The sequence below is a fragment of the Mastigoproctus giganteus genome, chromosome 13, assembly GCF_048544385.1.
Source record: "Mastigoproctus giganteus isolate SK-2022 chromosome 13, ASM4854438v1, whole genome shotgun sequence".
In the NCBI taxonomy this organism is placed as follows: domain Eukaryota; kingdom Metazoa; phylum Arthropoda; class Arachnida; order Uropygi; family Thelyphonidae; genus Mastigoproctus; species Mastigoproctus giganteus.
The window spans coordinates 22,882,278-22,896,435 of NC_143587.1; the positions used below are offsets into that span (position 1 = coordinate 22,882,278).

Consider the following 14,158-nt stretch of genomic DNA (forward strand, 5'->3'; position numbering starts at 1 on the left):
GGTAAGGTAATAAAGGGTAAATTTGTGCTTAATATATCTTTGCTTTTTATAGCCTGTGGATAATATTCCTCCTATTTTCGCTAATTAGAATCGCTGTTTAATAGAATTAAAATTCAATTCACAAACGTGATCATAATGACTGGCGCTTACTGCACATCGTATAGCGAACGGTACTTTACTATTTTGAGTTCGTCGTAACGTGATTTGATTGTACAGTGAACTAATTGTAAAGGGGGGGGGGGGGTAAATTGTATTTTTAACTATTTACGTGAAACTTCGGATAACTGGGGCAGCCGCTTAATCGGGCCAAAATGCACTAGTCCCGATGTGTCCCAAATAACCGGAATCGACTGTATATGATATCAAAGTTATTCCCTGCATCCAGTTCCTTTGTGACCACATCATAGTATCCAATAAAACTGATCAGGTAAGACTTCCCCTTAACAAAACCATGCTATGTCCGAACTATAACTGTAGTCTTGTCTAGATGATCCTTAAGTGCTTCTTTAACCACTGCCTCCATTAATTTTCCTGGAACAGAAGCTAAACTAACAGGTCTATAATTACTTGTGTCGCCCTTTGATCCTTCTTTGTGAATTGGGGTCACATTTGCACATCTCCAATCCATGGGTACCTCCCCTGAGTCCAAGGAAGCTCTCATAGTTATGGCTAAGGGTTTGCTTACTTCCTTTGCTGCCTCCTTTAATATAACTGGATAGATCCCATCCACCCTGAGTGCCTTTTTTATGTTTATCCTCAACAATTTCTCCTCCACTTTCCTCTCAGTTATTACAAAATCATCTAGCTCACTGCCAGAGTTTACTTCACCTCTGGCATTCCCCTTCCTGAATAACTCCTCATGTGTGAATGTAGATGAAAAATACTCATTTAGTTTGTTAGCCACCTGAGCAGGATCATCAATATCCAGTGGACCAATTAGTTGTAGTTATGAAAACAAAGGTAATCCATATACAGTGTTTTCAAAATTGGAGTAGTAAAACCTATAGTATTAATGCAGCTTTAGAAATTGGAATTAACTCAAACAATCATAATCTAATCCACAGGGCTGGGAGAGAAACTTATTGATTCTCCTCCCCCCCATTGAAGAAACTTTAGTTCTTTTCTATAAAGTCTGTAATTGGTCATATAATCTAACTGGTGCCTAGCTCAGTCTGGTAATTAAAAATCCTAAAAGAAATCAGCCAAGTAGGAACATTAGATACAGAGTAGTAACATAGAATCCTAGCACACATCTCAGTTTGAGGACAATATTTTTTGGCTTTGCTGTGGGCTCCAAAGCCTAAGTAACTCTGTAGCATTCAACAGAAAGCCTTTCCTTTTGATCTGAAAGTAGAAAGGGACGTGGATACAGGGTATACACATTATGTTCAAATTCTATAACTTAAAATTAACTTATAAAATGATAAAAGACTTGTTAATCTGCCATATCATGCTAAAAAGAAGATATATGATAAAACACACACACACACACACACACACACACACACACACACACACACACACACACACACACACACACACACACACACACACACACACACACACACACACACCTCACTTTAAAACTTCATAAATAATTGACAACATCTATCAACTTTTAAAGTTGGTAGATGCTGTCTACCAACTTTTTTAAAGTTGAAAGGAGTACCACAGAATTTCATAAAGTTTAATAAAAGTTGACAAATCTGCCAACTTTCATCCATACAGGACCTAGTGACATAACTGTCTCAATTCTTATAGTAATTATAGTTAATATATTTTACAACAAAAGCTGAGTTCAGTGAGCCAGAATTTTCTTCACCATTACCTTCCATCAGCTTGCCAAGCTTGTAAGACATCAGAATCATCTGAACTTTCAGGTGTGGGTACTCAAGAGCACTTTGATTTTGAAAATGCTTACATCCGATTATCCACTACCACTATACAACACAGAAAAAATCAAGCTCTTCTACACCACACAGAAAGTACAGTAAAATCAGTATTTCAACATTGTATATTTTTTATTTCAGAGAATTTAAACATAATGTGTATCCTCTGCCACCATGCCCCTTTCTACTTTCAGGTTAAAAGGGAAGGCTTTCTGTGGAGTGCTACAGAGTGACTTATGCTTTGGTACTCAGGGTAAAGCCAAAAAGTATTGTCCCCAAACAGAAATCTGTACCAGGATTCTATATTACTTTTTCATAACATTTTACCAAGACTGGTAACTATACACATTTCTTTCAAGTTTAGCAGAAAGGGGTGCTATACAATCTGTTAAAGCAAGGTTTTATAGAATGCATATATATACATCATATTTTGGGAAAAAGAGAAGAGTACCACAGAGTTTCATGGCATATTGATTAATCTTTGTTTATAATACACCAGTTGTGATCTTGATTGTGTATTATGCCTGTATTTTATTCTCAGGGTAATAAAATAATATAATAAATACCTCATGGCATTACAAAAAAAAATGTAAAACCTATTGTATTAAAATTAAGTTTTGACAGAAGAGTTTATATTATAATTTGTGTAAAGATTTGAAATTTCAAAATAAAAAGCTTCTGAGAAAGTTATCATGGACCACATCAGTAGGAAACAGCATTCTGCCAAAAGACACCTATTGGCAAATATAACAGAATGCACATATATTTTCAGGGATGGAAATAAAAACAAAGTGTGTAAATGGCATACCTAAGGGTGAGAAAAGCAATTCATTAATATATCAGCCTCACTGAAGAAAAGTTCTGAGAATGGGACTTCTAAGAAGTTTTGAGAGTTCTGAGATATTATGGCCAACTATGTGACAGAAAATTATTATCAAAACACAACTACAGATGTAATCAAGACTCTAAAGGTATTTCCTGTACAAAAACAACACTGTACAAGGAATAAGAAAAATATAAGTCAAACAATTAAATTAAAAAAAAAAAAAAAAAAAAAAAATCCAGTATCTTACTGCATGTATTCCAAGTAAATGACCATAAACTTTGAAACACTGGGAACCTATAACAATGTATTCAAGGGATTACACTGATTAAACATGTTAAACTTAGAATTGTTATCTCAGGTCAGTGATGAAACTTTCTTTTAAAAGAAAGTATTACATTTTTTTTTTACTTTTTTTTGTTCATCTAAATGACTTTGTCACTGTGGGCACTTCATTCATGATACTGTTCCTTAATATGCATTTATGATGTCGAAGGCACATTATAGCCTTAGTTGCTAATGTGCCAATAAAAATCTAAACCAAACCAAACCAATGATGTCGAATGGTGTAATATAAATATAAATTATGTTTAACTTATCAAGAAAAACAATGTAATTGTAGTGTGACATAACATCCAAACTTCCCAGTTGACCTACTTGAAACATCCATACTTTATAATGGTAAGTAATAGCCATAAGCTCTGTCGCAGATGCAGTAAATGAAATGTTTTGTTTGATGAGCTTCTGTGATAAATATAAATAAAAAAACCAGTTGTATTACACAGATAAAGGTTTTTAAAAGACTAACTGGAACACAATTATTATTTTTAAAATTTTAAATGTAAAAGTTTATATGAATGCAACAATAATTTTTGTTCTGTATTTAGCTGGGAGTATAAATATTTTTACAAATTTTAAAATTTCTTTCTCTCTTTCATTTGAATTCAAAATATTATGCTTATTTCATTTACATTACTGTAAATATAACTGTCCTATAATGAACCCTTTTCTAATTTTTAATATAGTCATTTTGCTTCTGAACTTGCTTCAGTTCAGACTCATCCGAAATCAAAATCAAATGTTTAGTACACATTCATAGAAGATTACCTTTTTTGAGAAGGATGCATGGTATTGGAAAGTTTATAATCATAAAACCTCTTCATTGCAAACCTATCCAATGCCTGATCAGCACTTGAAAAAAAAAATTAAAATAATATAATGCATGTAAACAATATTTATTACAGATAAATATTTATTATAGATCCTATAAGTTCTGCTCTTAACAATAATGAAAAATCAAAAATAAAGTTGTATATTTTCAATTAGCAACTTAAAAATTGTTATTCCATTTCCCATACTGATATCACTGCATCCAAAGGATTTTAAATGTTAAAGCAATTTTGTAAAGTATATGAAGCTGCAGTAAAAGTATAAGCAATAAAGAGTAAATGTAAAAACAGCCACAAAAAATATCAAATAAAAAATTACAAATGAAATATCTGAACTAGGTGAGGTTTCTCATATTTCATTAATTAAAAGAGGTCATCTTAAATCTGCAGTATAAAAATACCAACTTATTTTTTGTGATAGAATCTCAATTATTAGTTGTCTCAATCACCACTCATCTCATTTGTCTTAATTATTCACTCGACTTTAAAGCTGCTACTTAAGTATACATCCACTCCAATATTCCATGCCAGAGACTTCTTAATCCGGAATCTCCTTGCTTTGACCTACTCTAGTTTAAAATTTCTTTATCCTATTTCATCACATTCATTTATTGCCTCTATCACTCTCCCAACATGATAAATCATATGGAACTGTAACTTTCATTCTTTGAAACTTGACTTCCTCCAATCTAACTTGCATTCATAACAGTGTTTTTATACACTAGGTGTAAAATGCCTTTGTATCTTTGCATGGTATGACAAATGAACTTGACTTCAAAATAAACATAGTAACAAGCATCCCCTAATAATCTATTTTTAATAATTGTTTTTAATATACAGTAAACTCCCATTATAACACTCCCATTAATAGTACTCTTCCACTTTTAATGCTCTTTTCTTCTAGCCCCATGGTCAATCTTCTAAAGGGCCATGCATTTTTTTAACATCTGTAACCCTCTCATAATGCTTTCCCACTCATATTACTTTTTTTAAGGTCCAAAGAGAGAATAAATCCAAATATAATCCTCCTTCCTCTTAATTTCTGTTGTTGGTAAAGCGATAGTAGAAACCGAATTTCAGGAAACGTTCATAGTGCAGTTTGTTTACTTCATAGAAATTGTTACCAGTACAGGTGACATTTGTTTATTTCATATTTAACTAAAAGTTCTGAAAGAACAAATGCAGTGTCTACCCATTTTTCAGTGCATTCATAATCTCTCTTCACCTTTTTTAAATTAAACATTGTTCATTTGCTTTATGATATAGTAATCAGTGTCTTTTTGTGTGTTCCACGTAGCACCAATAAATGTCATTAATGGCAATATTATATTTACAACTTTATCACATTTATAATACTCAAGATATGTTTAGTTTAATTTAATAAAATCTCTTTCATTTTTTATAGCATGCAGGAAAGTTGGAATATGCCAAAAAAAGCAAGGGTAGTATATTTTGTGCAGGTTTTCAATTTGCATATAAACTATGTTTCCAAAACACTGCAAAAAAAAAAAAAAAAACCTGAAATATCAAAGTTATCTAAAAAATTTGACAAAATATCAAAAATATTTCCTAAAAATGTGGCCCCACTTATAATGCTCTTTACAGTTAGTTTCCCAGAAAGCATTATAACAGGAGTTGTTAATATACAGTATTATACAATTAATATACAATATGTCGATATACAGTAATATATATTCCAATACTTCCGTGGATTTTTATTTTTAATGGACGTATCTATATCTATTTTGTATTTAATTTAATTTTTTGTATATTTCCCACATAGTGAAATTAAAAAACATTATGGCCTCATATATCATTTCCTTAATGACTGAGCAGAGAAAGATTCAGGAAAACTTGCACAAAATAATGTCTTAAAGAGAAGTGCTTCAAATAATTGGTGAAGTGTTTTTCACCTGTGCAGGCACTCCCTGGCTTATGTAATACTTCACTTACAAAAATTTGACTTTACATAAGTTTTTGTCAGACGGTGCAAACTTAAAAAAAATGATGAAAACGTATTTTGAATCCCATAGGAATAAATGGAGGTATCGTGAAAATATCATAATGTGAACCAAATAACACATTGTTTTTTTTTTTTTTTTGGTAGTTCGTTCCAAGACCTCTGAAGTTGAAATTTTCACTATATAACTAAGCTATTTATCTCTCTAATTTTTATAATGGAAATTGCACTACACTTTCACCATTATCATATGTTCCATTATAATAATCAATGTTGAACGCCTTTGTGATATTTTTCTAAAATACATTTCTGGAGGTCACTACCATAAAACAATAATACCAATTTGCACTTTCCAGTTTATTGGGCTTTTCTGTTAGTGCAATCTATTATAAACATAGACTATGTATAAAAATAGTGCAAATGCATCAGAAATACATAGCTATATCTGAATAAATCAGAATATTGGTAAAACGGCATCGTTTTAAGTTATATCTCATATTGTGAATACCTTCACAACGAGTTGCCATGATATTGCACTACTTCGAATAAGTAACGCTTCACCTAAGGAGAAGACTAATGTTACTTATTCTCAGATGGATACCACCACCCAGACGGCACCGTTTCAGAGCTATTTGAGAGAATTATAAACATAGTAAACTCGATCTTATCACAATTGCAATAATACCGATAACTGGAATTCTGTGGATTTTTAAGTTACGGTATTATGGTGAAATGAGTTCCCCTTTACTGAAATCTTCAATCACATAAAAAACATAAATAAATTTTCAGAATCTTCTCTTCATTCCTATTTACTTATTACAATGATAAAGGGAAAGGGGCCAATGGAAAGTGCAAGTGCTGGCAGTGCTAGGAAATGAAACAAAATTGATTTAGAAATGAAGATGATTAATTAAGAAGTACGAAGCAGGACAAAGTTTGTCATCTATTGCACAGAATTAGGTCTTGCTGCTTCAACAGTGAATACTATTTTAAGGGGCAGTGCGTGTATAAAAGAACATGTTAAAGGATCAACGCATTTAAGATTAACAGTGATCAAAAAAACAGCATTCAGGTGCTATATCAAAGATGGAAAAGCTATTATTAATATGGATGGAAAATCAGATTCAGTAGCAAGTGGCCCTGAATCAAATGGCCAATGGCCATTCAAGCAGAAGCAAGAAGTATTTATGAAAATATTAAAGATAGTATGGCAAACTCTAAGCGAAGTTCATAGCAAGCAACAGGTGGTTTAAAAGGTTCAAGCATCATGCTGGTTTCCAAAACATTAAAGTATGCGGTGAAGTCACCAGTGCCGATTCTGCAGCTGCAGAGAAATTTTGTGATGTGTTGGAAAAAACCCCTTCTAAATCTCCACAGCCCTCAACTTCTGCAGTCGTTGTTGTTGTTATTTGGTTTTTAGGAGCATTAGCAACTAAGGCCATATTGCTCTGGGGATATGCAGTGGTCATTCCCTAACCTCTCCATATTTGGTGGTCACGGGCTCAAACCCCGGTCTAATCAAGAAGCGTGTGCTACGCACTGCTGCTCCTGCCCACCTGGCTATGGAGGCACCACTTCTGCAGTAGTGTGCTTATCAGCTGGAGAGTTAATTCTAGTAATGATGCTCGAAAGGTAAAACTTGCTGACGGTTATGCCTGTCTCCCCTCTCTTTTTGTAGTTTTATAATTTTGAAATTTTTGTAATTTTGTGCACTTTTGTAATTTTTCCTGTGCATGAGATAAAAAAAAAAATTGAATAAATAATTCTATTTACATGTTCGTTGAACATTTCTTTTTTGCTTCAATAAAATTAAGCGTGCATAGCTGCGAGTGTTGCATAAGCATTTAGGGAAATTCCAGCCTAAGTAGAAGTCCACAGAACGCAACCCTTACATAAGTCGGGGAGTGGCTGTACTTATAGAAAAGAAGTCTAGAAAAAGTACATCTAGAAAAATTAGGCATATGGGCTGAGAAATGGCAGTTGAAGTTTAACATCGACAAATGTAAGGTACTGCATATGAGTAGCAGTACCTTGCATTTGTCAAGTAACAGTAGTAGTAATCCCCAGATTGACACATCAGCTTGTGGTACTACACTAAGTGTAGTGGAAAATGAAAAAAGACCTGGGGATAACTGTACAGTTCTGAACAGTGAAGACAAAGTGCTAGGACAGCTCATGGTGTTTTGTCAATGATATATTAGCATTAGCATTAGTAGAGGCATTTGATGCAAGAAAGCAAGCTTATGCAGCATCAGCCAAAAAAAAAAAAAAAAAAAAAACCACTTCCACTTCACCCCTCTGTTCGTTCAAAATACCTGTCCAGCTGAGCCTTAAACTTATTTAGGCTATCAACTTCCACGACAAGGGATGGAAGTCTGTTCCACCAACCAACCACCCACTGGCTAAAGGCAAATTTCCGCACGTCTATCCTACATCTGTCTTTCCTCAATTTGAATTTATGCCCTCTCAGGTGATTATTCTGAGCGAGAGGAAGAATCCCATTGGCATTGAGCATGCTCAAACCATTCAAAGCCTTATACACCTCTATCAGATCACCTCGCTGGTGCCTAGTCTCCAGACACTGTAATTTGCAAAACTTAAGCCTTTCTTCGTAAGAGCACCCCTTTGTTCCATTCACTAATCTTGTTGCCCTTCTCTGTACTCGTTCCAGCAGCTCTACATCCTTCTTGAAATGAGGCCTCCAGACCTGTATACAGTACTCTAGGTGTTGCCTGACCATTGCCTTATGCAAGGGAATAATCACCTCCTTATCCCTGCTAGAAAAATTCCTATATATCATTGACAATACACCATGAGCTACTCTTGCAGCTCGTCTGCACTGCTCAGAGAACTTCATATCTGACTGCCCAATTACTCCCAGGTCTTTTTCATTTTCTACCACCTTAAATGTAGTACCACACAGTTGATACGTTGTTCTGGGGTTGCTGTTTCCCACGTGTAGTACTTTACATTTGTCAATGTTAAACTTCATTTTGTTAAACTTCTCAGCCCATCTGCTCAACCTTTCCAGATCCTGTTGCAGCAGCATAGTGTCAGTAGTGTCCTTGACAACCCTGCCTACCTTTGTATCGTCTGCAAACTTCGACATTAAGCTTGATATACCCTCATCAATATCATTTATGAATACAGAAAACAATAATGGACCCAACACTGAGCCCTGAGGGACTCCACTAATAACATTAGTTCACGACGAGCAGTGTCCATTGATTACCACTCTCTGTCTTCGCCCCCTCAGCCACCCCTTTATCCACAGCAGCAATTTGCCTCCAATGCCACACTGCTCCAATTTGTGCAGCAGTCTTCCATGTGCAACAGTATCAAAAGCCTTTCTAAGATCCAATATATATATAATATCAAAATATATAATATCAAAGTTATTCCCTGCATCCAGTTCCTTTGTGACTGCATCATAGTATCCAATCAAATTGGTCAGGCATGACTTCCCCTTAACAAAACCATGCTGTGTCCGAGCTATAGCTGAAGTCTTGTCTAAATGATCCTGCAGTGCTTCTTTAACTAGTGCCTCCATTAAGTTTCCTGGAACAGAAGTTAAACTCACAGGTCTATAATTACTTGTGTCAGCCTTTGATCCTCCTTTGTGAATTGGGGTAACATTTGCACATCTCCAGTCTGTGGGTACCTCCCCTGAGTCCAAGGAAGCTCTCATAATTATGGCTAAGGATTTGCTTACTTCCTTTGCTGCCTCCTTTAATATAACTGGATAGATACCATCCACCCTGGGTGCCTTTCTTGTGTTTATCTTCAACAATTTCTCCTCCACTTTACTCTCAGTTATTACAAGATTCTCTAGCTTACTGCTAGAGTTGAATACACCTCTGGCTTTCCCCTCGCTAAATAACTCCTCATGTGTGAATGTCGATGCAAAATATTCATTTAGTTTGTTAGCTACCTGAGCAGGATCATCAACAGTTGACCCATCGATATCAAGTGGACCAATCTGATTCATCCCCTTCCTTCTAGAGTTTACATAAGTAAAGAACTCTTTGCTGTTTTTCTTTGCATCCCTTGCCAAAGATTTCTCGTAATCTGCCTTTGCCTGCCTAACCTCCTTTGTAACTTGGTTACAGATCAACTTGTATCTATCATAGGCTTCTGTGTCATGTGTTAATTTGTATGTATCCCATGCATGTTTCTTCTCTGCCATATGCCTCATCAGTTCATCTGACATCCATTTAGGCCGAAACCTTGAACAATATTTCTTAGTTGGTATGTAAAGCATAGTAGCTTCCAAGATAAGTTCTTTGAATGCTTCCCATTTTGAATTTGCTGTTGGTAACATCATCAGTTGATCCCACTGTATATAATTTAAATACTGTCTCAGTCCATCGTAGTCGCCTTTACGAAAGTAATACCCCTTCCCTTTACCCATAATGGTAGTTACCTCTTTGAGTAACTCCCACTTCAGAACACTGTGATCACTGCCACCTAGTGGTTCATTTATCTGCAGATTCTTAATGCATGAAGAATCACTGCTGATAATCAAATCAAGAGTATTCCTCCCTCTAGTTGCCTCCCGAACATGCTGATGTAGAAAACAATCATCCAATAAATCCACAAAAGCCTTGCTAGTGTGTGAGTGACCAGCCCCCAAATTCCAGTCAATATCTGGGAAATTAAAATCTCCCATTTTAAGACTCTCTGATTTACTGGCCCACTCTATTTCCCTGTACAGTTTCTTATTATACTCATCACAGTCATTATGCCTATAGCACACTCCTACTCTCAATTTTGATTTCCCAATGCTTATGTCACACCAAACTGACTCGACACTGCACTGTCCAGTGATGTCCACTGGCTTCACTTCCTTGGATTTTATGTATTTCTTAACTAATAGCATAACCCCTCCTCCCTTCCTATCCAGTCTATCCTTTCTGTAGACGTTGTACTCCCCAAATTCCAGTTCTGCATTCCTTATATCTGTGTGACACCACGTCTCTGATATCCCAAATATATGAATATATATATATGAAAAATATATGAATTTTGCTAGCAGGGATAAAGAAGTGATTATTCCATTGTACAAGGCAATGGTTAGGACACACCTAGAGTACTGGAGGCTTCATTTTAGGAAGGATGTAGATTTGGAATGGGCGCAGAGAAGGGCAACAAGATTGGTGAAGGCAGCAAAAGGATAGTTTTACCAAGAATGCCATTAGGATTGAGCAAGCTCAATGCTAATGGCATTCTTCATCTTGCTCAGACTACACACATGAAAGGACCAAAATTCAAACAGAGGAAAAATAACTGCAGGATAGATGTGCATTCAACCAGCAGGTGGTTAATTGTTGTAACAAACTTCCATTTGTTATTGTTGTGGAAGTAGATAGTTTGAATAAATTCAAAGGAAGAACTACAAAAACTATTGGAGGGGATGGACAGGTGATGTGGAAAGGTTTTTTTTTTTTTTTAAGGCTGATGCTTTACAAGCTTGTTTTCTTACATCATTTGCCACTACTAATACTAATACTTCAATGATAATTACTACAGTCATGATCATGAAGAGTAGCATATTTTGTGCAGGTTTAATACCTGCACAAAATATACTACTTTTGCCAGGTATTAATAACTGTAAGAGTTCCATAAACATGCTGTGATATAATAACTACTGAGTTCCATAAACATGTTTGGAATAAATCTACTGAACTACTGAACATTCCATGTTATGGTGAATATTCCTATAGCAAACACAAAGTAGGCAAGAAAATTAATTAATCTCCATTAATTCATATTTCTATAAAAAACAATGTCTAATAAAAAATTGAACTTACCTGGCACAAATATTACTATAGTGCATATATGCTGCAATGACAACACCTGTCCTTCCTTTATCTCCCTATATCAAATCAGAACAGTTATATTATAATATTAACCCATCAAACTATAGCAAAATCCTATTACAACAAATTTCTTATCGGGGGAGGGGATTAAGAATCATTTCATTGTACTGACACTTCATTCTACTGACTATTGCTGAAAATTACTTCAAAAGAATCATTATTTATTTAAATAAATTCTGCTGCACTTTCTAATATATGTAAATAGTAATTTATTCTTTGTTTTCCTTAAACATAAACTTTAAAATCAATATTAAATAAACAGAACAATGAAATATGCATGTGTGCTACAAAAGTAAAACCATTTTGTTTAGAGAGTGTAATTTTGAAAGTAAATTTTATTCATAAGGAATACTACACATTCAGAAATATGGTATAGCATATAAAATTTATTGTCAGTTTTCACTTATTAATACATCTGTTTGTTTTTAATGCTAATTTTTTTCACCAGATTAATGTGAAAATTCAACTTGAATGCAACTGAAAATGTAGGTATCAAAGCAGTGGGGTGGGGGGGAAAAAAGAAACAAAAAAAAACACAACTGTTCAAAAATATGGAAAATGTAGTAAAGGTTGTGATAATATATTCTTTTAGCATACATTTAACTTCAGTTTTTTTCCTTCAAGAAAATGTTTCCATAATGCAAACAATATGGGCTACACAGTGCCATTTATAATTTTCAATAAAGTTTCTCTTCTGTTTTAAACCAATACATTTTAGGCATAAGTGGACCTTTAAAATAATTTGTTATGCTGAATTTTTCATAAAAACTATTTTGTTAAAATGAGATTACAAAGTATTAATAATAATGAAAGTAGGCTGTTATCTAGAAATATTGTCTGCTAATGTGAAATCTGCATTAAAACAGTATTCGTTGTAGTGGAATTTTAATGTATAGCTCAAATTAAGAAAATTAAAGTAAATTAATATTTAAGAAGTTTTAAATATAACACCACTAACATTTATTAGTTCATCTAATAAGAATTTGAATTAAAATTTAAAAAATATAATAAATTTTCTGCTTCTTCCTGGGATTGCCACACAAGATTGGGGGGAGGTTACAAGACTGAGACAAGAACATTACTGTATTTTATGGTATATGTGGATTCAAATTCATGGCATATGTAACTCTGTACTTGCACACATTGTTCATCCTATGTGCCAAGTGGCCTTTTAATACTATTCATCTAATGGACATAAAATTGTCTGTTTGGAATAGCCTATATTAACCCAGAAGTAGCATCCCTTCCCCTCACAGGGCAGTGGAAAAATATTTATTGTTGGTGACTCACTGGTTGGGGATTAGTGGTTGTTACTTTGTGTACCTTCTTATTGTTGTCTTTAGTTGTGTATTTGCTGCGGTTTGGACAAATTTATATTATTTTTTACTTTGTATAAACTGTGATTTTCCCCAAGTGGCCTCTAAACCCTTTATGTTACCCCATCCTGGCTTGCTGCACACAGTTTCTCAGTAGTGGAACACGTCCTTTTATCACAACTAAGTTATATATTTTCAGTTTTATGTTGAATTATTACATTAAATTGGATCTTTTATTTATTACTATTATTTTATTTTATTATACAAATAATAACTAATTTTCACAAGGTAAATGGGTGGCACAAAGTTTTTTCCCACAGTCTTGACCACTACTGTTTTAAGTAGTAGCGGTCAAGTATTAAAAATACTGCAAGTATTAATACTCACAGTAATTTCTTGCTAAATAATTATTTTTTTTAAAACTTTAAAAACTGAAAATTAAGGGGTTTTTTTTTTTTTTGTTTATAGCAGGCCACACATGAGCAGTTTTATCAGCGATTTTATCTGGCAGATCTGGGCCAAGGCAGTCCAGGTCTATGGGAAAAACCGCTCATGTGTAGCCACAAAATGTAAGAAGAACCTTGAAAAGAATATAAATGAATGATTTTATGTAATTATTTCAAGTTTACAATTTAGTTCGACATGGTAAGTAGGAATTATTTCTTCTACACATTATTTTTATTTTTTTCATTGAGAAATATTAATTTCAAAGTGTTCTGAATTAATTTATAGTGCTGGAATAATGTCAATGCAATAAGCATCTCTATAAATTTAAATTTGGCAGTAATGAATAATATCATGTTTCTATTTAGTGGTACCAACCTTTTTTTTTTTGTTTTGTTTTAAGCATAACTAATAAACTTTACGTTTCATTAAAACTAATGAGTATTTCTAGTGGCCAAAAAATACAGAATTTAAAAAAATTGTTGAATTATTATTAAAAAATAACAAATAATAAACATAATAAGTATTGCAATCTAATGATGAAATATCAAGTATTAGTGTAAGTTAAATGCAATTCAAAATACAAAATATTTTTAAATTAAAGTTAAATCCCCCTATAAAATCTCCCTTATTGTGTTATAAAACTCGGCAAAACTACTTCCAGGTTAAGATTGTTGC

At 33.8% G+C, this 14,158-nt stretch overlaps 1 protein-coding gene across 12 annotated transcripts in view; it reads right to left on the bottom strand.

Moving 5' to 3' along the window:
• LOC150075865 (tensin-1-like) overlaps positions 1 to 14,158 on the bottom strand; it is a 405,993-nt gene that overhangs the window by 132,967 nt on the left and 258,868 nt on the right. For all 12 annotated transcript variants that reach the window (XM_090388058.1, XM_090388057.1, XM_090388066.1 and 9 more), the window contains 2 exons: positions 11,652 to 11,716; positions 3,820 to 3,903 (listed from right to left, as the gene is read on the bottom strand). In XM_090388058.1, coding sequence (XP_090244184.1) covers positions 3,820 to 3,903; positions 11,652 to 11,716 — 149 coding nt within the window. The remainder of the gene's footprint in view (positions 1 to 3,819; positions 3,904 to 11,651; positions 11,717 to 14,158) is intronic.